Source organism: Panulirus ornatus, chromosome 51 (genome assembly GCF_036320965.1).
Source record: "Panulirus ornatus isolate Po-2019 chromosome 51, ASM3632096v1, whole genome shotgun sequence".
Classification (NCBI taxonomy): Eukaryota; Metazoa; Arthropoda; class Malacostraca; order Decapoda; family Palinuridae; genus Panulirus; species Panulirus ornatus.
Genome location: NC_092274.1, coordinates 8,805,903 through 8,832,804, shown reverse-complemented (window position 1 = coordinate 8,832,804; position 26,902 = coordinate 8,805,903). Strand labels below are relative to the sequence as shown.

Sequence of the window (26,902 nt, the reverse complement as noted above, 5' to 3'; positions counted from 1 at the left end):
CCAGTCCCGACCAGTCCCCGGGGACCTACTAGTTCCCAGCAGTCCCCGGGCACCTACCGGTCCCCACCAGTCCCCGAGCACCTGCTAGTCCCCAACAGTCCCCGGGCACCTACCAGTCCCCAGCAGTCTTCGGGCACCTAACAACCCCCAACACTCCCCAGTAGTCCCCGGGCATCTACCAGTCCCCAGCAGTCCTCGGGTACCTACCAGTCCCCAGCAGTCCTCGAGCACCTATCAGTCCCCACCAGTCCCCAGTCCCCAGCAGTCCCCGGGGCAGGTACGTACCAGGGCCAGGAAGAGCTCCTCGTGTCGCCTCATGTGACGCACGTGACGGCGGGCCAACATACCTCGCGTCACCGCCTGCAGCCGGACCACGGCCTCCTCCACGCTCAACTGCTGACGCCCACGACCACGCTCACGCTCCTGGGGGAGGTACACACACTGTCAGGAGGATACCACGCTCACGCTCCTGGGGGAGGTACACACAGTGTCAGGGGGGAACCACGCTCACGCTCCTGGGGGAGGTACACACAGTGTCAGGGGGGACCACGCTCACGCTCCTGGGGGAGGTACACACAGTGTCAGGAGGGGACCACGCTCACGCTCCTGGGGGAGGTACACACAGTGTCAGGAGGGAACCACGCTCACGCTCCTGGGGGAGGTACACACAGTGTCAGGGGGGACCACGCTCACGCTCCTGGGGAGGTACACACATGTCAGGGGGGACCACGCTCCGCTCCTGGGGGAGGACACCATGTCGGGGGGACCACGCTCACGCTCCCGGGGAGGGACACACACTGTCAGGAGGAACCACGCTCACGTCCTGGGGAGGTACACACTGTCAGGAGGGGACCACGCTCACGCTCCTGGGGGAGGTACAAAGTGTCAGGAGGGGACCACGCATGTTACACACAGTGTCAGGAAGGGACCACGCTCACGATCCTGGGGGAGGCTACACACACAGTTCAGGAAGGGAACCAGTCGCTCACGCTCCTGGGGGGGGTTACATCGCCAGTGGTCAGGGCGGACCACTGCATCAGCTCCTTGGGGAGGTATCAACAGTGTCAGGTAGGGGACTCACGTCTACGCTCCTAGGATGTCGTACCACACACTGTTGTCAGGAAGAGGCGACTCACGCTCCACGCTCCTGGGGGAGGTTAGGTGGTCACACACGTCGTGTCAGAGAGGGGACCACGCTCACGCTCCTAGCGGGAGTACACCACAGTTCTCAGGGGGTGTGACCAACGCTTCAGTCCACCTAGTGCGAGAGTACACACCAGCGTGTCAGGGGGGACCCGCTCACGCTCCTGCCGGAGGATCACACACAGTTCAGGCGGGCGTACACCCCCCCCCACCCCCCCCCACCCACCCCCCCCGCTCACCGCTCCTAGGGGACGGGTTCGTCCACAGTGTCAGGATTGGGACACGCCTCACAAGCTCCATGGGGGACGGTTACACTCGGTGTCAGGGGAGGACCCCCGCTCACGCACCTGGGTGATGCATACACACAGTGTCAGCGAGGGGATCCACGCTCACGGTCACCTGGGGAGTTCACACGAGCAGTCAGGAGGGAACAACGCTCACTGCTCCCTGGGGGACGGTACACTACAGTGTCATGGGCGGACACAGCGCAGCTCCTAGTGGGATGGGTACAACACAGTGTCTGGAGGGTACCACGCTCACGTCCTTGGGAGAGGTACCATCACACCATAGATGTCAGGAGGATCCACGCTCACGCTCTCTGGGGAAGTGAGGTCCACACAGTGTCAGGGGGGGAAACCCCGCTCACGCTCCTGGGGGAAGGTAAGACCACACAGTATCAGGACGGGGGGAACCCACGCGTCCGCTCCTGGCGGGATTTTGGTACCACACATGTCAGGAAGGGACCCACGCTCTCGCCCTGGGGGGAGGGGACACACGTAGTCGTCAGGGTTGGGGACCACGCTCACTGCTCTTCCTGCGGGCGTGCAGACGTGGGGAAGGTACACACAGATGTTCAGGAGGGGACCACGCTCCACCCTCTCTGTCGGGAAAGTCGTCACACAAGTGTCAGGCTAAGCTCTACTGCGTGACCGCGCTCTACGCTCCTGCGGGGGAGCGTATCACACACTGTCATGACGCGGGAACCCCGCTCACGCCTCCAGGGCGGAGGTACACCCAGTGTCCAGGAGGGAACACGTCTCTCAGCTCCTGGTAGGAGGCTACACACTAGTGTCAGGATGGGAACCACGCTATACGTCTGGTGGGCGGTTCCCACACAGTGTCAGGGATGGGGGGCACACGCTCAGCTCCAGGGGGATGTACACACCACTGCCCCCCCCCCCCCACGCCCCCCCCCTATCTCGATGGGGGACCACGCTCACGCTTCTGGGCGGAGTACACAAGTGTCAGGAATGGGGGACCACGCTAACGCTCCTAGGGAGAGGTACACACTGTCATGAGGGGACCACGGCTGACCCGCTTCCTGGGGGCGAGCGATACACACGTGTCAGGAACGGGCGACCAACGCTCACGCTCCTGCAGGTGTCGCGGTAATAGACAATCCAGTGGCAGGCAGGGGACAACGCGCACCCTCCTGCGGGGGGGTACACTCCGAGTGTCTGGAGCGGGGACCACGCTCCTCGCTACGTGGGCGGGGGTCACACACACTTCCAGGAGGGAGGACCCACGCATCTACGCCTCCAGGCGAGGTACACACCAGTGTGCAGCGGGGGACCACGCTCACGCTCCAGTCGGATGGACAGGTAACACACCTACGGAAACGTTGTGCCCGGAGGGAGACCACGTTAACGCTCTTGGGGAGGGGACACACAGTCCGTCGCAGGGGGGATGCACGCTCACGCTCACTGGGAGGATGTGGTACCACACGTGTCGGGCGTGTGGCCACGCTCACCGCTCCTCCTAGGGGACGTGGTAATCACAGTGTGCAGGTCGGTGAACCACCGCTCCCGCCTCCTGGGGGGGTACACACGTGTCAAGGCGAGCGACCACGCCGCTCACGCTTCCTGGAGGGAGTACAACACAGTGACAGGAGGTTGGAACACGCTCACGCTCCAGGAGGGAGAGTACACCCAGTGTGCAGGGGGGACACGCTCACGCTCCTGGCGGAGGTACACACAGTGCTCAGGGATGGTACCACGCTCTCGCTCCTGGGGGAGGTACACATCATGTCGAGCGGACCCACGCTCACGCTTCCTGCGGGAGTACACAGCTGCTGACAGGATGGGGGCCACGCTCACGCTCCTAGGGAGGAACACACTGTCAGAGAGGACGCATTCCCCCCCCCCCCCCCCCCCCCCCCCCCCCCCCCCCCCCCCCCCCCCCCTGCCCCCCCCTCACGCCTCACTGGGGGAGCGTACACACCAGTGTCGGGACGCGGGACACGCTACGCTCCTGGGCCGGAGGTACACACAGTTAGTCCATGGACGGGGACCACGCTCACCGCATCCTCGGGCGGAGGCAGTGGAGGTACCACAGTGTCAGGAGGGGACACCACACGTCACGCCTGGGGCGACCGGTTACCACACGCAGTGTCAGGAGGGGACCACGCTCACCGCTCCCTGGGGATGGTAAACACAGTGTCAGGAGGGGGGACCCCCGCTCACGCTCCCAGGGGGAGGTACACCACAGTGTCAGGGGGGGGACCACCGCTCAGGCTCCGGGGGAGGTACACCACTGTCAGGAGGGGGGCCACGCTAACGCGTCCTGGGCCGGAGGTACCACACAGTGTCAGGAACAGGGGGACCCCCGCTCACGCGTCATGGGGGATGGTACTACACAGTTTTTGTCAGGGGAAGTGACACGCGCTCCACGCCTCCTGGGTGAGGTACACACAGTGTCCCGGGGGCCCCGCTCACCTCCTGGGGGAAGTACAACCCCAATGGGCCGGAGGGGGCCCCGCTCACCCCTCCCGGGTAAAGGGGCACACAGTGTTAGGGGGGACACGGCCTCCACGCTAACCCCGGGTTTTAGGTACACCGTGTCCCGGGGGGGAACCACGCTACGCCCCTGGGGGGGTACACACAGTGTCGGGGGGGACCACGGGTCACGCTCCTGGGGGGAGGGGCACACAGTTCCCGGGGGGGACCCCCGCTCACGCCCCCTGGGGGATTTACAACCAAATTTTTTGGGGGGGAAAACCCCGTCAAAACTCCGGGGGGGTACACCATTTTCCGGGGGGGGGGGCCAGGGTCACGCTCCTGGGGGAGGGACACCACTGTGGGGGGGGAAAATTGGGGGGGGAGGAAAAGGGGTGGGAAAAGGGGAAAGGGGCCCCGGGGGGGGGGAAACAAGGAAGGGGGAGGTGGGGAGGGTGGTGGTTAAAAGGTCCCGGGGCCCGGGTCCACGCCCCCCCGGGGGAGGTACACACAGTGCAGGAGGGGGACCAACCCCCTCACGCCCCCCTGGGGGGAGGTAAAAACACAATTTTTAGGAGGGAAAACCCCGCTCAAAGGGTCCTGGGGGGGGGGGAAAATTTGGGGGGGGAAAAGGGGCCGGCCCCCCCCCCCCCCCCGGGGGGGGCCCCCTTTTTTTTGGGGGGCCCCCCAAATTTTTGGGAAAAAAGGGGGGGAAACCCCCCCAAAAAGGGGGTTTTTGGGGGGCCCAGCCCCCCCTTAAGGCCCCCCAAAAAGGGGGGACCCCCCCCGGGGGGCCCTTTTAAAGGGGGAACCCCCTCCCCCGGGGGGGGGCCCCCCCCCGGGGGGGCCCCCTCCCCCCCCTTTAAAAAAAAGGGGGGGGCCCCCCCCCGGGGGTTTTCCAAAAGGGGGGCCCCGGGTCCCCCGGGGGCCCCCGGGCCGGGGGGTTTTTGGGGGGGGTTTCCAAAAAAAGGGGGGAAAAAAAGGGGGGGGGGGGAAATTGGGGGAAAAAAAAGGGGGGCCGGGGGGGGGGGGGGGGGGGGGGGGGGGCCCCCGGGCCCCCCGGGGGGGAAAGGTCCCGGGAAAAAAAAACCCCCCCTGGGGGGGGGAAAAAAAACCCCCCCCCCGGGGGGAAAGGGGGGGGGGGGCCCCCCCCCAAAACCCCCCCCCCCCCCCTTTTTCCCCTTTAAAAAAGGGGGGGGGGCCCCCCCCTTTTTTTGGCCCGGCCGGGGAAAAAAACCCCTTTTCTTTTTTTTTTTTTGGGGGGGGGAAAAAAGGGACCGGGGGCCCCCGGGGGGGGGGGGGGGCCCCCCGGGCCCCGGGGGCCAGAAAACCCCCCCCCCAAAAACCTTTTTTTTGGGGGGAAAAACCCTTTTTAAAAAAGGGGGGCCCCCCCCTTTTTGGGGGGGGGGCCCGGGCCCCCGGGGGGGGAAAAAACCCCGGGAAAACCCCCGGGGGAAAAAAGGGGGGGGCCCTACCGGGGGGGGAAAAAAACCCCCCCCGGGCCTTTTGGGGGCCCCTTGGGCCCGGGGAACCCCCGGGCCGGGGGGAAAAAAGGGGGCCGGCCCAAGGGGGGGGGAAAAAAAAAAAAAGGGGGGGGGGGGGGTTTTGGGGGGAAAAAACCCGGGGGTTTAAAAAAAAAAATTTGGGCCCCAAACCCCTCCCCCCCAAACCCCCCCTGGGGGGGGCCCCCCCCGGGGGGCCCCCCCCCCTTTTTGGGGGAAAGGCCCCCCCGGGGGGAAACCCCCTTTTCCCCCCCAAAACCCCCGGGGCCCCCCGAAAAAATTTTTTGGGGAAAAAAAAACCCCCCCCCAAAAACCGGGGCCCGGCCCCGGGTTTTTGGGGGGGGCCCCCCCCTTTTTCCCCCCCCCCCTTTTTGGGGGAAAACCCGGGAAAGGCCCGGTTTGGGGGGGGAAAAAACCCCGGGCCCCGACCCCCTTTTGGGGCCCCAAAATTTTTGGACCCCCCCCCCCGGGGCAGTCACCTGGGGCCTGCCCCCCCTTGGGGGGGTCCCCGGGGCCCCAACAGTCACCTGTGGACCTTAGGCCCAACATGTGACTGTGGCAATGGCCCACTCAACATACTCACCTCAAGAATGAGAGCCACTCACATCCTCACCTCAATTGAATGAGAAGCCACTCACATCCTCACCTATGAATGAACACACCCCTAACACTATATGGGCGGGGGTCGCATAAGCTCATGCTAACACAAACCCCACGCAACGGGAAGTCGCCGCCCCCCTGATATGGGCGGCGCCTCACTCGACCTTCACTTACCCAGGGAGAGCGCGGGCTCGAAAACTACTGCGACCCAGGTCCCCTTTTATCATCTGAGAAACCCGCCGTTGTTTCCCCCGCACGATTAATATTATTTATTCGATCAAGACTTAACAAACCACAAAAGCCAAGCCACTCACATCCTCACCTCATGAATGAGAGCACACTCACATCTCACCTCATGAAGAGAGCCACTTCATATCCTCACCTCATGAAGTGAGGCACTCACATCCTCACCTCGATAAATGAGAGCCTCTCACATTCCTCACCTACATGAATGAGAGTCCACTCACAATACCTCACTCCTGACATGCAGAGCCACTCACATCAACACCTCATGAATGAGAGCCACTCCATCCTCACCTCTATGACGGAGAGCCAATCACATCCTCACCTCATGAATGTAGAGGCCACTCACATCCTCACCTCATGAATGAGAAGCCTACTCAAATTCCTCACTCATGAAAAAAGAGCCACTCACATCCTCACCTCATGAATGAGAGCCAATCACATCCTCACCTCATGAATGAGAGCCACTCACATCCCCACCTCATGAATGAGAGCCACTCACACCCTCACCTCATGAATGAGAGCCACTCACATCCTCACCTCCTGAATGAGAGCCACTCACATCCCCACCTCATGAATGAGAGCCACTCACATCCCCACCTCATGAATGAGAGCCACTCACATCCCCACCTCATGAATGAGAGCCACTCACATCCCCACCTCATGAATGAGAGCCACTCACATCCCCACCTCATGAATGAGAGCAACTCACATCACCACCTCATGAATGAGAGCCACTCACATCCTCACCTCATGAATGAGAGCCACTCACATCCCCACCTCATGAATGAGAGCCACTCACATCCTCACCTCATGAATGAGAGCAACTCACATCCTCACCTCATGAAAGAGAGCCACTCACATCCTCACCTCATGAATGAGAGCCACTCACATCCTCACCTCATGAATGAGAGCCAATCACATCCTCACCTCATGAATGAGAGCCACTCACATCCTCACCTCATGAAAGAGAGCCACTCACATCCCCACCTCATGAATGAGAGCCACTCACATCCTCACCTCATGAATGAGAGCAACTCACATCCTCACCTCATGAAAGAGAGCCACTCACATCCTCACCTCATGAATGAGAGCAACTCACATCCTCACCTCATGAAAGAGAGCCACTCACATCCTCACCTCATGAATGAGAGCCACTCACATCCTCACCTCATGAAAGAAAGCCACTCACATCCTCACCTCATGAAAGAGAGCCACTCACATCCTCACCTCATGAAAGAGAGCCACTCACATCCTCACCTCATAGATGAGAGCCACTCACATCCTCACCTCATGAAAGAGAGCCACTCACATCCTCACCTCATAAATGAGAGCCACTCACATCCTCACCTCATGAAAGAGAGCCACTCACATCCTCACCTCATGAAAGAGAGCCACTCACATCCTCACCTCATAAATGAGAGCCACTCACATCCTCACCTCATGAAAGAGAGCCACTCACATCCTCACCTCATAAATGAGAGCCACTCACATCCTCACCTCATGAAAGAGTGCCACTCACATCCCCACCTCATGAATGAGAGCCACTCACATCCTCACCTCATGAATGAGAGCCATGCAAATTTTCATGTCAGTATGACCAAAGTAAACGTTCAGATTCTCCTAGGAATACTTAAGTGTAAAATGGCCAGGTAAGGTGTCTTACAGGCAAAATGGCCCTTAGAAAAGGCCAATGACTCCAAGATCTTGGCCATTGATGTGTATATAACTTAACTATGATGTGTATTAACTTACTATATGTGTTCCTATGAGTCCACGGGAAAATGAAACACGCTAAGTTGCCAAGTGCACTTTCGTGTCATAATCACATCATCAGTGGAGACACAAGAGAGAAATATAACAGTCAGTTGATATACATCGAAGAGACGAAGCTGGGACGCCATTTGGTAAACATGTCTCTTCGATGTATATCAACTGACTGTTATATTTCTCTCTTGTGTCTCCCCTGATGATGTGATTATTACACGAAAGTGCACTTGGGAACTTTTCGTGTTTCATTTTCCACGTGGACTCATAGGAATATCTTGATCACGCGCAAAATTGTGATCCTTTCCAACATTACTGTATGTGTAAGTAACCTTCCATTGATGTGTACATAACTTACCATTGATGTATACATAACTTACCATTGATGTGTATATAACTTACCATTGATGTGTATATAACTTACCATTGATGTGTATATAACTTACCATTGATGTGTATATAACTTACCATTGATGTATATATAACTTACCATTGATGTATATATAACTTACTATACGTGTATATAACTTACCATTGATGTGTATATAACCTACCATTAATGTGTATATAACTTACCATTGATGTGCATATAACTTACCATTGATGTATATATAACTTACCATTGATGTGTATATAACTTACCATTAATGTGTATATAACTTACCATTGATGTGTATATAAGTAACCATCGATGTATATATAACTTACCATTGATGTGTATATAACTTACCATTGATGTGTATATAACTTACCATTAATGTGTATATAACTTACCATTGATGTGTATATAACTTACCATTGATGTGTATATAACTTACCATTGATGTGTATATAAGTAACCATCGATGTATATATAACTTACCATTGATGTGTATATAACTTACCATTGATGTGAATATAACTTACCACTAATGTGTATATAACTTACCATTGATGTGTATATAACTTACCATTGATGTGTATATAACTTACCATTAATGTGTATATAACTTACCATTAATGTGTATATAACTTACCATTGATGTGTATATAACTTACCATTGATGTGTATATAACTTAACCATCGATGTATATATAACTTACCATTGATGTGTATATAACTTACCATTGATGTGTATATAACTTACCATTAATGTGTATATAACTTACCATTGATGTGTATATAACTTACCATTGATGTGTATATAACTTACCATTGATGTGTATATAAGTAACCATTGATGTATATATAACTTACCATTAATGTGTATATAACTTACCATTGATGTGTATATAACTTACCATTGATGTGTATATAACTTACCATTAATGTGTATATAACTTACCATTGATGTGTATATAAGTAACCATTGATGTATATATAACTTACCATTAATGTGTATATAACTTACTATTGATGTGTATATAAGTAACCATTGATGTATATATAACTTACCATTGATGTGTATATAACTTACCATTAATGTGTATATAACTTACCATTGATGTGTATATAAGTAACCATTGATGTATATATAACTTACCATTAATGTGTATATGACTTACCATTGATGTGTATATAACTTACCATTGATGTGTATATAACTTACCATTAATGTGTATATAACTTACCATTGATGTGTGTATAAGTAACCAGTGATGTATATATAACTTACCATTAATGTGTATATAACTTACCATTGATGTGTATATAAGTAACCATTGATGTATATATAACTTACCATTGATGTGTATATAACTTACCATTAATGTGTATATAACTTACCATTGATGTGTATATAAGTAACCATTGATGTATATATAACTTACCATTGATGTGTATATAACTTACCATTGATGTGTATATAAGTAACCATTGATGTATATATAACTTACCATTAATGTGTATATAACTTACCATTGATGTGTATATAACTTACCATTGATGTGTATATAACTTACCATTGATGTGTATATAAGTAACCATTGATGTATATATAACTTACCATTAATGTGTATATAACTTACCATTGAAGTGTATATAACTTACCATTGATGTGTATATAACTTACCATTAATGTGTATATAACTTACCATTGATGTGTATATAACTTACCATTAATGTGTATATAACTTACCATTGATGTGTATATAACTTACCATTAATGTGTATATAACTTACCATTGATGTGTATATAACTTACCATTGATGTGTATATAACTTACCATTGATGTGTATATAAGTAACCATTGATGTATATATAACTTACCATTAATGTGTATATAACTTACCATTGAAGTGTATATAACTTACCATTGATGTGTATATAACTTACCATTAATGTGTATATAACTTACCATTGATGTGTATATAACTTACCATTAATGTGTATATAACTTACCATTGATGTGTATATAACTTACCATTAATGTGTATATAACTTACCATTGATGTGTATATAACTTACCATTAATGTGTATATAAGTAAGCCATAGTAACTGACCTCATTAATGATGGGGAGTCTCTCCCTGCGCACGTAGGTCGGGATGGGCACCACAAGGTCCTGCGGTGTGAGGTTCAGCTCCGACATGATGTCATCACAATGTTGGACGTCGCTCAGCTCCAGCGACACTAGTTCATGCTGTGGAGGAGAGGCTCAGGTGGTGTTAGTTCATGCTGTGGAGGAGAGGCTCAGGTGGTGTTAGTTCATGCTGTGGAGGAGAGGCTCAGGTGGTGTTAGTTCGTGCTGTGGAGGAGAGGCTCAGGTGGTGTTAGTTCGTGCTGTGGAGGAGAGGCTCAGGTGGTGTTAGTTCGTGCTGTGGAGGAGAGGCTCAGGTGGTGTTAGTTCATGCTGTGGAGGAGAGGCTCAGGTGGTGTTAGTTCATGCTGTGGAGGAGAGGCTCAGGTGGTGTTAGTTCATGCTGTGGAGGAGAGGCTCAGGTGGTGTTAGTTCGTGCTGTGGAGGAGAGGCTCAGGTGGTGTTAGTTCATGCTGAGGAGGAGAGGCTCAGGTGGTGTTAGTTCATGCTGCGGAGGAGAGGCTCAGGTGGTGTTAGTTCGTGCTGTGGAGGAGACGCTCAGGTGGTGTTAGTTCATGCTGCGGAGGAGAGGCTCAGGTGGTGTTAGTTCATGCTGCGGAGGAGAGGCTCAGGTGGTGTTAGTTCATGCTGTGGAGGAGAGGCTCAGGTGGTGTTAGTTCATGCTGAGGAGGAGAGGCTCAGGTGGTGTTAGTTCGTGCTGTGGAGGAGAGGCTCAGGTGGTGTTAGTTCATGCTGCGGAGGAGAGGCTCAGGTGGTGTTAGTTCGTGCTGTGGAGGAGAGGCTCAGTTGGTGTTAGTTCATGCTGCGGAGGAGAGGCTCAGGTGGTTTTAGTTCATGCTGTGGAGGAGAGGCTCAGGTGGTGTTAGTTCATGCTGTGGAGGAGAGGCTCAGGTGGTGTTAGTTCATGCTGTGGAGGAGAGGCTCAGGTGGTGTTAGTTCATGCTGTGGAGGAGAGGCTCAGGTGGTGTTAGTTCGCGCTGCGGAGGAGAGGCTCAGGTGGTGTTAGTTCGTGCTGTGGAGGAGAGGCTCAGGTGGTGTTAGTTCGTGCTGTGGAGGAGAGGCTCAGGTGGTGTTAGTTCATGCTGTGGAGGAGAGGCTCAGGTGGTGTTAGTTCGTGCTGCGGAGGAGAGGCTCAGGTGGTGTTAGTTCGTGCTGTGGAGGAGAGGCTCAGGTGGTGTTAGTTCGTGCTGCGGAGGAGAGGCTCAGGTGGTGTTAGTTCGTGATGCGGAGGAGAGGCTCAGGTGGTGTTAGTTCGCGCTGCGGAGGAGAGGCTCAGGTGGTGTTAGTTCGTGCTGTGGAGGAGAGGCTCAGGTGGTGTTAATTCATGCTGTGGAGGAGAGGCTCAGTTGGTGTTAGTTCGTGCTGCGGAGGAGAGGCTCAGGTGGTGTTAGTTCGTGCTGTGGAGGAGAGGCTCAGGTGGTGTTAGTTCATGCTGCGGAGGAGAGGCTCAGGTGGTGTTAGTTCATGCTGTGGAGGAGAGGCTCAGGTGGTGTTAATTCATGCTGTGGAGGAGAGGCTCAGGTGGTGTTAGTTCATGCTGCGGAGGAGAGGCTCAGGTGGTGTTAGTTCGTGATGCGGAGGAGAGGCTCAGGTGGTGTTAGTTCATGCTGTGGAGGAGAGGCTCAGGTGGTGTTAGTTCGTGCTGTGGAGGAGAGGCTCAGGTGGTGTTAGTTCATTTTGCGGAGGAGAGGCTCAGGTGGTGTTAGTTCGTGCTGCAGAGGAGAGGCTCAGGTGGTGTTAGTTCGTGCTGCGGAGGAGAGGTTCAGGTGGTGTTAGTTCGTGCTGCGGAGGAGAGGCTCAGGTGGTGTTAGTTCGTGCTGTGGAGGAGAGGCTCAGGTGGTGTTAGTTCATGCTGCGGAGGAGAGGCTCAGGTGGTGTTAGTTCATGCTGTGGAGGAGAGGCTCAGGTGGTGTTAGTTCGTGATGCTGATGAGAGGTCAGATGACCTGGACGTGGATCAGCACATCAGATAGCCTGGACATGGGTCAACAGGTCAAGTAACCTGGACATGGGTAAACAGGTCAGGTAACCTGGACATGGGTCAACAGGTCAGGTAACTTGGACATGGGTCAACAGGTCATGGAACTTGGACAATGGTCAACAGGTCATGTAACTTGGACATGGGTCAACAGGTCATGTAACTTGGACATGGGTCAACTGGTCAGGTAACCTAGACATGGGTCAACAGGTCATGTAACTTGGACATGGGTCAACAGGTCATGTAACTTGGACATGGGTCAACAGGTCAGGTAACCTGGACATGGGTCAACAGGTCAGGTAACTTGGACATGGGTCAACAGGTCATGTAACTTGGACATGGGTCAACAGGTCATGTAACTTGGACATGGGTCAACTGGTCAGGTAACCTGGACATGGGTCAACAGGTCAGGTAACTTGGACATGGGTCAACAGGTCAGGTAACCTAGACATGGGTCAACAGGTCATGTAACTTGGACATGGGTCAACAGGTCAGGTATCCTGGACATGGGTCAACAGGTCAGGTAACTTGGACATGGGTCAACAGGTCAGGTAACTTGGACATGGGTCAACAGGTCAGGTAACTTGGACATGGGTCAACAGGTCAGGTAACCTGGACATGGGTCAACAGGTCAGGTAACTTGGACATGGGTCAACAGGTCATGTAACTTGGACATGGGTCAACAGGTCATGTAAGTTGGACATGGGTCAACAGGTCATGTAACTTGGACATGGGTCAACTGGTCAGGTAACCTAGACATGGGTCAACAGGTCAGGTAACTTGAACATGGGTCAACAGGTCAGGTAACCTAGACATGGGTCAACAGGTCAGGTAACCTAGACATGGGTCAACAGGTCATGTAACTTGGACATGGGTCAACAGGTCAGGTAACCTGGACATGGGTCAACAGGTCAGGTAACCTGGACATGGGTCAACACGTCAGGTAACCTGGACATGGGTCAACAGGTCAGGTATCCTGGACATGGGTCAACAGGTCAGGTAACCTGGACATGGGTCAACAGGTCAGGTAACCTGGACATGGGTCAACAGGTCAGGTAACCTGGACATGGGTCAACAGGTCAGGTAACCTGGACATGGGTCAACAGGTCAGGTAACCTGGACATGGGTCAACAGGTCAGGTAACCTGGACATGGGTCAACAGGTCAGGTAACCTGGACATGGGTCAACAGGTCAGGTAACCTGGACATGGGTCAACAGTTCAGGTAACCTGGACATGGGTCAACAGGTCAGGTAACCTGGACATGGGTCAACAGGTCATGTAACCTGGACATGGGTCAACAGGTCAGGTAACCTGGACATGGGTCAACAGGTCAGGTAACCTGGACATGGGTCAACAGGTCAGGTAAGCTGGACATGGGTCAACAGGTCAGGTAACCTGGACATGGGTCAACAGGTCATGTAACTTGGACATGGGTCAACAGGTCAGGTAACCTGGACATGGGTCAACAGTTCAGGTAACCTGGACATGGGTCAACAGTTCAGGTAACCTGGACATGGGTCAACAGGTCAGGTAACCTGGACATGGGTCAACAGGTCATGTAACCTGGACATGGGTCAACAGGTCAGGTAACCACCCATATTGACCTTACACATTACTGTAGTATCATTATAGAGTAATTAACCACCCATTATGACCTTACACACTACTATTTCATCATTATAATTAAAAATTAACCTGAGACAGTTAATCATCAAGATGACCTTGCTTGACAGCAGGTCTGACCTTGCTCACAGCAGCTCTGACCTTGCTGACAGCAGCTCTGACCTTGCTGACAGCAGCTCTGACCTTGCTGACAGCAGCTCTGACCTTGCTGACAGCAGCTCTGACCTTGCTTGACAGCAGCTCTGACCTTGCTGACAGCAGCTCTGACCTTGCTTGACAGCAGCTCTGACCTTGCTGACAGCAGCTCTGACCTTGCTGACAGCAGCTCTGACCTTGCTGACAGCAGCTCTGACCTTGAGTTCGACAATCCTGCCCACTGTGGCGTCCAGCAACCTTCGAAGTAGGAGTCGCTTCTGTGGGTGTAGCAGGAGGTCATGGCAGGTGTTGAGGTGTCGCGCTACACCCAGGTACCTGACGTACACCCCCTTCAGGAGGTGGATGACCTCCCCACGTTGCTGCCACATGAGGTACACTCATTATCTTCCTCACAACATGAGGTACATTCATTATCTTCCTCACAATATGAGGTACACTTATTATCATCCTCACAACATGAGGTACACTCATTATCTTCCTCACAATATGAGGTACACTTATTATCTTCCTCACAACATGAGGTACACTCATTATCTTCCTCACAACATGAGGTACACTATCTTCCTCACATAAGGTACACTCATTATCATCCTCACAACATGAGGTACACTATCTTCCTCACATAAGGTACACTCATTATCTTCCTCACAATATGAGGTACACTTATTATCATCCTCACAACATGAGGTACACTATCTCCCTCACATAAGGTACACTCATTATCTTCCTCACAACATGAGGTACACTTATTATCATCCTCACAACATGAGGTACACTATCTTCCTCACATAAGGTACACTCATTATCTTCCTCACAACATAAGGTACACTCATTATCTTCCTCACAACATGAGGTACACTCATTATCTTCCTCACAACATAAAGTACACTATCTTCCTCACATAAGGTACACTCATTATCTTCCTCACAACATAAGGTACACTCATTATCTTCCTCACAACATGAGGTACACTCATTATCATTCTCACAACATAAGGTACACTATCTTCCTCACATAAGGTACACTCATTATCTTCCTCACAACATGAGGTACACTATCTTCCTCACATAAGGTACACTCATTATCTTCCTCACAACATGAGGTACACTCATTATCATCCTCACAACATGAGGTACACTATCTTCCTCACATAAGGTACACTCATTATCTTCCTCACAATATGAGGTACACTTATTATCATCCTCACAACATGAGGTACACTCATTATCTTCCTCACAATATGAGGTACACTCATTATCTTCCTCACAATATGAGGTACACTTATTATCATCCTCACAACATGAGGTACACTCATTATCTTCCTCACAATATGAGGTACACTCATTATCTTCCTCACAATATGAGGTACACTTATTATCATCCTCACAACATAAGGTACACTCATTATCTTCCTCACAATATGAGGTACACTTATTATCATCCTCACAACATAAGGTACACTATCTTCCTCACATAAGGTACACTCATTATCTTCCTCACAACATGAGGTACACTATCTTCCTCACATAAGGTACACTCATTATCATCCTCACAACATAAGGTACACTATCTTCCTCACATAAGGTACTCTCATTATCTTCCTCACAACATAAGGTACACTATCTTCCTCACATAAGGTACACTCATTATCTTCCTCACAACATGAGGTACACTATCTTCCTCACATAAGGTACACTCATTATCTTCCTCACAACATGAGGTACACTCATTATCATCCTCACAACATGAGGTACACTATCTTCCTCACATAAGGTACACTCATTATCTTCCTCACAATATGAGGTACACTTATTATCATCCTCACAACATGAGGTACACTCATTATCTTCCTCACAATATGAGGTACACTCATTATCTTCCTCACAACATGAGGTACACTCATTATCTTCCTCACAATATGAGGTACACTTATTATCATCCTCACAACATGAGGTACACTCATTATCTTCCTCACAATATGAGGTACACTCATTATCTTCCTCACAATATGAGGTACACTTATTATCATCCTCACAACATAAGGTACACTCATTATCTTCCTCACAACATAAGGTACACTATCGTCCTCACATAAGGTACACTCATTATCTTCCTCACAACATGAGGTACACTATCTTCCTCACATAAGGTACACTCATTATCATCCTCACAACATAAGGTACACTATCTTCCTCACATAAGGTACTCTCATTATCTTCCTCACAACATAAGGTACACTATCTTCCTCACATAAGGTACACTCATTATCTTCCTCACAACATAAGGTACACTATCGTCCTCACATAAGGTACACTCATTATCTTCCTCACAACATAAGGTACACTCATTATCTTCCTCACAACATAAGGTACTCTCATTATCTTCCTCACAACATAAGGTACACTATCGTCCTCACATAAGGTACACTCATTATCTTCCTCACAACATGAGGTACACTATCTTCCTCACATAAGGTACACTCATTATCATCCTCACAACATGAGGTACACTATCTTCCTCACATAAGGTACACTCATTATCTTCCTCACAACATGAGGTACACTCATTATCATCCTCACAACATAAGGTACACTATCGTCCTCACATAAGGTACACTCATTATCTTCCTCACAACATAAGGTACACTATCGTCCTCACATAAGGTACACTCATTATCATCCTCACAACATAAGGTACACTCATTATCATCCTCACAACATGAGGTACACTATCTTCCTCACATAAGGTACACTCATTATCTTCCTCACAACATAAGGTACACTATCTTCCTCACATAAGGTACACTCATTATCTTCCTCACAACATAAGGTACACTCATTATCTTCCTCACAACATGAGGTACACTCATTATCATCCTCACAACATAAGGTACACTATCTTCCTCACATAAGGTACACTCATTATCTTCCTCACAACATGAGGTACACTATCTTCCTCACATAAGGTACACTCATTATCATCCTCACAACATGAGGTACACTATCTTCCTCACATAAGGTACACTCATTATCATCCTCACAACATGAGGTACATCTATCATCCTCACATGAGGTACACTCATTATCATCCTCACAACATGAGGTACACTCATTATCTTCCTCACAACATGAGGTACACTCATTATCATCCTCACAACATGAGGTACACTATCTTCCTCACATAAGGTACACTCATTATCATCCTCACAACATGAGGTACACTCATTATCATCCTCACAACATGAGGTACACTATCTTCCTCACATAAGGTACACTCATTATCATCCTCACAACATGAGGTACACTCATTATCATCCTCACAACATGAGGTACACTCATCATCATCCTCACAACATGAGGAACACTCATTATCTCCCTCATTACAGCAATAGACACTCATCTACACCGGATGCAAATGTCGGGTAACGACCTCATACCTCACGACCTCCCACCTCATACCTGGAACTCTACCCCCCCCCCCCCCGCGAGGACAACGGTACGCGCTGGGGTACACCCAGAGGTCGTACCATCATACACAGTGGTCGTACCGTCGTGCTTAAAGGCTGTACCGTCGTGCTTAAGGGCTGTACCGTCGTGCCTAAGAGCTGTACCGTCGTGCTTAAGGGCTGTACCGTCGTGCTTAAGGGCTGTACCGTCGTGCTTAAGGGCTGTACCGTCGTGCTTAAGGGCTGTATCATCGTGCTTTAGGAGTGTACCGTCGTGCTTAAGGGCTGTACCGTCGTGCTTAAGGGCTGTACCGACGAGCTTAAGGGCTGTACCGTCGTGCTTAAGGGCTGTACCGTCGTGCTTAATAGGTCCATCTCACACTTATGTACACCCCCTCAACACTCACACTATGCAAGCATTCCGCCAATCCTCAGGCACTTCACCATGACCCATACATACATGGAATATCCTTACCAACCAGTCAACAACACAGTCACCCTCGTTTTTAATAAATTCTACTGCAATACCATCCAAATCCACCGCCTTGCCGGATTTCATCTTCCGCAAGACTTTCACCATCTCTTCTCACCTCACCAAACTACTTTCCATGACTCTCTCGCTCTACATACTCCGCGTCTCAGACTCCCCACATCTGCCACCCTATCTATTAACATTCAGTCGTACTTTAAACTACTAACTCCATCTCCTCTTTCCATTTTATTTGCCTATTACCACTTCCCCATTTACGGTTTTCATCCATGTTCCCATTTGTATTTCTTGTTTTCTCACACTGTTAACCTCCTTCCAAAACATCTTTTTATTTTCCCTAAAGTTTAATGATACTCTCTCACCCCAACTCTCATTTGCCCTCTTTTTCAACCCTTGCACCTTTCTCTTGACCTCTCGACCACTTTCTCTTGTACATCTTCTAAATAACTAGTGCTTCTTCCCTGCAGATGTCGCCCTTGCATCTCTCTTTTCTCTTTGTCACTATCAACTTAACTTCTTCATTCCACCACAAACTACCCTTCCTCTCCTTCCGCATACCATCACTTTACCCCGCACATGCCATCACTGCTGCCCACAACATCTCCAATACCCCATCCACTCCCTTCGTTTCATCGTCCACCAACAACAACCCCCCTCCCGCACACTTCTAGTGGGCAAGAGACAACAGTAAAGCATTTGACACCGTCCTTCCCCAACACATCCCATCACAAGGGAAACTTGCCACATCCTTCACAACACCGGAAAACTAAGGTTGGCTGTCGGCAAAATTAATAACCGGCTGCCATGCTAGAGTCACTCACAACCAAACACTACAACAGAGTCGCCCAAGCAACACTTCTTTCACCATCTTTCTTAACTTGAAGGTCCAGTCATATGCAGACGACCTCACAATCACATCACAACACCCTGACCACCACAATCACATCACAACACCCTGACCATCACAATCACATCACAACACCCTGATCATCACAATCACATCACAACACCCTGACCATTACAATCACGTCACAACATCTTGACCATCACAATCACATCACAACACCCTGATCATCAAAATCACATCACAACACCCTGACCATCACAATCACATCACAACACCCTGATCATCACAATCACATCACAACACCCTGACCATTACAATCACGTCACAACATCTTGACCATCACAATCACATCACAACACCCTGACCATCACAATCACATCACAACACCCTGATCATCACAAACACATCACAACACCCTGACCATTACAATCACGCCACAACATCTTGACCATCACAATCACATCACAACACCCTGACCATCACAATCACATCACAACACCCTGGCCACCACAATCACATCACAACACCCTGACCATCACAATCACATCACAACACCCTGACCACCACAATCACATCACAACACCCTGACCATCACAATCACATCACAACACCCTGACCATCACAATCACATCACAACACCCTGACCATCACAATCACGTCACAACACCCTGGCCACCACAATCACATCACAACACTCTGACCACCAAAATCACATCACAACACCCTGACCATCACAATCACATCACAACACCCTGACCATCACAATCACATCACAACACCCTGACCATCACAATCACATCACAACACCCTGACCATCACAATCACATCACAACACCATGACCACCACAATCACATCACAACACCCTGACCATCACAATCACATCACAACACCCTGACCACCACAATCACATCACAACACCCTGACCACCACAATCACATCACAACACCCTGACCACCACAATCACATCACAACACCCTGACCATCACAATCACATCACAACACCCTGACCATCACAATCACATCACAACACCCTGACCACACAATCACATCACAACACCCTGACCATCACAATCACATCACAACACCCTGACCACCACAATCACATCACAACACCCTGACCATCACAATCACATCACAACACCCTGACCATCACAATCACATCACAACACCCTGACCATCACAATCACATCACAACACCCTGACCATCACAATCACATCACAACACCCTGACCACCACAATCACATCACAACACCCTGACCATCACAATCACATCACAACACCCTGACCACACAATCACATCACAACACCCTGACCACCACAATCACATCACAACACCCTGACCATCACAATCACATCACAACACCCTGACCATCACAATCACATCACAACACCCTGACCATCACAATCACATCACAACACCCTGACCACCACAATCACATCACAACACCCTGACCACCACAATCACATCACAACACCCTGACCACCACAATCACATCACAACACCCTGACCACCACAATCACATCACAACACCCTGACCACCACAATCACATCACAACACCCTGACCACCACAATCACATCACAACACCCTGACCACCACAATCACATCACAACACCCTGACCACCACAATCACATCACAACACCCTGACCACCACAATCACATCACAACACCCTGACCACCACAATCACATCACAACACCCTGACCACCACAATCACATCACAACACCCTGACCACCACAATCACATCACAACACCCTGACCACCACAATCACATCACAACACCCTGACCATCACAATCACATCACAACACCCTGACCACCACAATCACATCACAACACCCTGACCACCACAATCACATCACAACACCCTGACCACCACAATCACATCACAACACCCTGACCACCACAATCACATCACAACACCCTGACCACCACAATCACATCACAACACCCTGACCATCACAATCACATCACAACACCCTGACCACCACAATCACATCACAACACCCTGACCACCACAATCACATCACAACACCCTGACCATCCACAATCACATCACAACACCCTGACCACCACAATCACATCACAACACCCTGACCACCACAATCACATCACAACACCCTGACCATCACAATCACATCACAACACCCTGACCACCACAATCACATCACAACACCCTGACCACCACAATCACATCACAACACCCTGACCACCACAATCACATCACAACACCCTGACCATCACAATCACATCACAACACCCTGACCACCACAATCACATCACAACACCCTGACCACCACAATCACATCACAACACCCTGACCACCACAATCACATCACAACACCCTGACCATCACAATCACATCACAACACCCTGACCACCACAATCACATCACAACACCCTGACCACCACAATCACATCACAACACCCTGACCACCACAATCACATCACAACACCCTGACCATCACAATCACATCACAACACCCTGACCATCACAATCACATCACAACACCCTGACCATCACAATCACATCACAACACCCTGACCACCACAATCACATCACAACACCCTGACCACCACAATCACATCACAACACCCTGACCACCACAATCACATCACAACACCCTGACCACCACAATCACATCACAACACCCTGACCACCACAATCACATCACAACACCCTGACCACCACAATCACATCACAACACCCTGACCACCACAATCACATCACAACACCCTGACCACCACAATCACATCACAACACCCTGACCACCACAATCACATCACAACACCCTGACCATCACAATCACATCACAACACCCTGACCATCACAATCACATCACAACACCCTGACCACCACAATCACATCACAACACCCTGACCACCACAATCACATCACAACACCCTGACCACCACAATCACATCACAACACCCTGACCACCACAATCACATCACAACACCCTGACCACCACAATCACATCACAACACCCTGACCACCACAATCACATCACAACACCCTGACCACCACAATCACATCACAACACCCTGACCATCACAATCACATCACAACACCCTGACCACCACAATCACATCACAACACCCTGACCACCACAATCACATCACAACACCCTGACCACCACAATCACATCACAACACCCTGACCACCACAATCACATCACAACACCCTGACCACCACAATCACATCACAACACCCTGACCATCACAACCACGTCACAACACCCTGACCATCACAATCACATCACAACACCCTGACCACCACAATCACATCACAACACCCTGACCACCACAATCACATCACAACACCCTGACCATCACAATCACATCACAACACCCTGACCATCACAATCACATCACAACACCCTGACCACCACAATCACATCACAACACCCTGACCACCACAATCACATCACAACACCCTGACCATCACAATCACATCACAACACCCTGACCACCACAATCACATCACAACACCTGACCTCCAAAACCACATCACAACACCCTGACCACCACAATCACATCACAACACCCTGACCACCACAATCACATCACAACACCCTGACCACCACAATCACATCACAACACCCTGACCACCACAATCACATCACAACACCCTGACCACCACAATCACATCACAACACCCTGACCACCACAATCACATCACAACACCCTGACCACCACAACACTCACAACACCCTGACCATCACAATCACATCACAACACCCTGACCATCACAATCACATCACAACACCCTGACCACCACAATCACATCACAACACCCTGACCATCACAATCACATCACAACACCCTGACCACCACAATCACATCACAACACCCTGACCACCACAATCACATCACAACACCCTGACCACCACAATCACATCACAACACCCTGACCATCACAATCACATCACAACACCCTGACCATCACAATCACATCACAACACCCTGACCATCACAATCACATCACAACACCCTGACCATCACAATCACATCACAACACCCTGACCATCACAATCACATCACAACACCCTGACATCACAATCACATCACAACACCCTGACCATCACAATCACATCACAACACCCTGACCACCACAATCACATCACAACACCCTGACCATCACAATCACATCACAACACCCTGACCACCACAATCACATCACAACACCCTGACCACCACAATCACATCACAACACCCTGACCACCACAATCACATCACAACACCCTGACCACACAATCACATCACAACACCCTGACCATCACAATCACATCACAACACCCTGACCATCACAATCACATCACAACACCCTGACCATCACAATCACATCACAACACCCTGACCACCACAATCACATCACAACACCCTGACCACCACAATCACATCACAACACCCTGACCACCACAATCACATCACAACACCCTGACCACCACAATCACATCACAACACCCTGACCACCACAATCACATCACAACACCCTGACCACCACAATCACATCACAACACCCTGACCACCACAATCACATCACAACACCCTGACCATCACAATCACATCACAACACCCTGACCATCACAATCACATCACAACACCCTGACCATCACAATCACATCACAACACCCTGACCATCACAATCACATCACAACACCCTGACCATCCACATCACATCACAACACCCTGACCACCACATCACATCACAACACCCTGACCACCACAATCACATCACAACACCCTGACCACCACAATCACATCACAACACCCTGACCACCACAATCACATCACAACACCCTGACCACCACAATCACATCACAACACCCTGACCACCACAATCACATCACAACACCCTGACCACCACAATCACATCACAACACCCTGACCATCACAATCACATCACAACACCCTGACCATTACAATCACATCACAATACCCTGACCACAACAATCACATCACAACACCCTGACCATCACAATCACATCACAACACCCTGACCATCACAATCACATCACAATACCCTGACCATCACAATCACATCACAATACCCTGACCACCACTATCACATCACAACACCCTGACCATCACAATCACATCACAACACCCTGACCATCACAATCACATCACAACACCCTGACCACCACAATCACATCACAACACCCTGACCATCACAATCACATCACAACACCCTGACCATTACAATCACATCACACTACCCTGACCACAACAATCAACATCACAGCACCCTGACCACCACAATCACATCACAACACCCTGACCACCACTATCACATCACAACACCCTGACCATCACAATCACATCACAACATCCTGACCATCACAATCACATCACAACACCCTGACCATCACAACCACATCACAACACCCTGACCATCACAATCAGATCACAACACCCTGACCACCACAATCACATCACAACACGCTGACCATCACAATCACATCACAACACCCTGACCACCACAATCACATCACAACACCCTGACCACCACAATCACATCACAACACCCTGACCACCACAATCACATCACAACACCCTGACCATCACAATCACATCACAACACCCTCACCATCACAGTCGCATCACAACACCCTGACCACCACAATCACATCACAACACCCTGACCATCACAATCACATCACAACACCCTGACCATCATAATCACATCACAACGTGGGGAAACGGCGATCTAATACAATAACTAAATATAATCAAGATAAATGCAGCTTTCACATACATAAGAAAATAACTATCATGAGAATATGTGCATGATAATATGTGCACGAGAATATGTGCCTGATAATATGTGCATGATAATATGTGCATGATGATATGTGCATAATAATATGTGCATGATGATATGTGCATGAGAATATGTGCATGATAATATGTGCATGATAATATGTGCATGATGATATGTGCATGAGAATATGTGCATGATAATATGTGCGTGATAATATGTGCGTGATGATATGTGCATGAGAATATGTGCATGATAATATGTGCATGATAATATGTGCATGATGATATGTGCATAATAACATGTGCATGATGATATGTGCATGAGAATATGTGCATGATGATATGTGCATGATAATATGTGCATGATAATATGTGCATGAGAATATGTGCATGATAATATGTGCATGATGATATGTGCATGATGATATGTGCATGATAATATGTGCATGAGAATATGTTAATAATAATATGTGCATGAGAATATGTGCATGAGAATATGTGCATGATAATATGTGCATGATAATATGTGCATGATAATATGTGCATGATGATATGTACATGATAATATGTGCATGAGAATATGTGCCTGATAATATGTGCATGATAATATGTGCATGATGATATGTGCATAATAATATGTGCATGAGAATATGTGCATGAGAATATGTGCATGATGATATGTGCATGATAATATGTGCATGATAATATGTGCATGATGATATGCGCACGATGATATGTGCAAGATGATATGTGCATGATAATATGTGCATGAGAATATGTGCATAATAGTATGTGCATGAGAATATGTGCATGAGAATATGTGCATGATGATATGTGCATGATAATATGTGCATGATAATATGTGCATGATGATATGTGCATGATGATATGTGCATGATAATATGTGCATGAGAATATGTGCATAATAATATGTGCATGAGAATATGTGCATGAGAATATGTGCATGATGATATGTACATGATGATATGTGCATGATAATATGTGCATGATAATATGTGCATGATGATATGTGCATGATGATATGTGCATGATAATATGTGCATGAGAATATGTGCATAATGATATGTGCATTATATGTGCATGAGAATATGTGCATGACAATATGTGCATGATAATATGCGCATGATAATATGTGCATGATAATATGTGCATGATAATATGTACATGATAATATGTGCATGATAATATGTGCATGAGAATATGTGCATAATAATATGTGCATGAGAATATGTGCATGAGAATATGTACATATTATCATATGTACATGATAATATGTACATGATAATATGTGCATGATATGTGCATGATAATATGTGCATGATGATATGTGCATGATGATATGTGCATGATAATATGTGCATGATAATATGTGCATGATAATATGTGCATGATATGTACATGATAATATGTGCATGATATGTGCATGATAATATGTGCATGATAATATGTACATGATAATATGTGCATGATATGTACATGATAATATGTGCATGATATGTGCATGATAATATGTGCATGATAATATGTGCATGATAATATGTGAGAACTAACTTACATCTTGATTAAATGTCCCTTGTAGTTCATAATCCTTCTCCAGTATGGCACACAATTCGCCCTGAGTCTCGGCCCACAGAGCAGTGAAGGTCCTGGAAAGTAACACATTTCACAGTTGTACATAAAGCTATCAACCTCCTCTGTCATGAAGCAGTCATGACTGCCATGTCTTTGGCAATTTGTCATAAGATCAAAGTTTACCTGAAGGACATGACGCAAACACGTGTGTCCACGGGCGTGTGTATATAGGTATATATACATCGTTGTCATAGCAACGCGGGACGCCATGAAGTAATTGATATTGCCAGTCATTAATGATACACTAATGGGTATTAGATCGATGGCCGAGATGGAAATTGATGAAGGAAACACTGATGACCATTTTTCATCCATAGTGAAAAAGGAATAACCCACGCATCCTATTTCTGTATTGATCTGTTCGTTTCATGAACTTTGTAATATCGAATATACGATATAATATTGCATTAAGAAATAGAGCAGAAAAATTATATTAATTTTGTTGAAATTTGAA

General features: G+C 48.8%; 1 protein-coding gene across 1 annotated transcript in view; it reads right to left on the bottom strand.

Annotated features, from left to right (window-relative positions):
- LOC139764750 (IQ and AAA domain-containing protein 1-like) overlaps positions 1-26,763 on the bottom strand; it is a 118,619-nt gene extending 91,856 nt beyond the window's left edge. Inside the window, exons 1-5 of the mRNA XM_071691614.1 lie at positions 26,630-26,763; positions 26,372-26,462; positions 14,380-14,604; positions 10,417-10,590; positions 286-423 (exon numbers count right to left, since the gene is read on the bottom strand). Coding sequence (XP_071547715.1) covers positions 286-423; positions 10,417-10,590; positions 14,380-14,604; positions 26,372-26,462; positions 26,630-26,763 — 762 coding nt within the window. The remainder of the gene's footprint in view (positions 1-285; positions 424-10,416; positions 10,591-14,379; positions 14,605-26,371; positions 26,463-26,629) is intronic.
- Between the last annotated feature and the right edge of the window lie 139 nt (positions 26,764-26,902).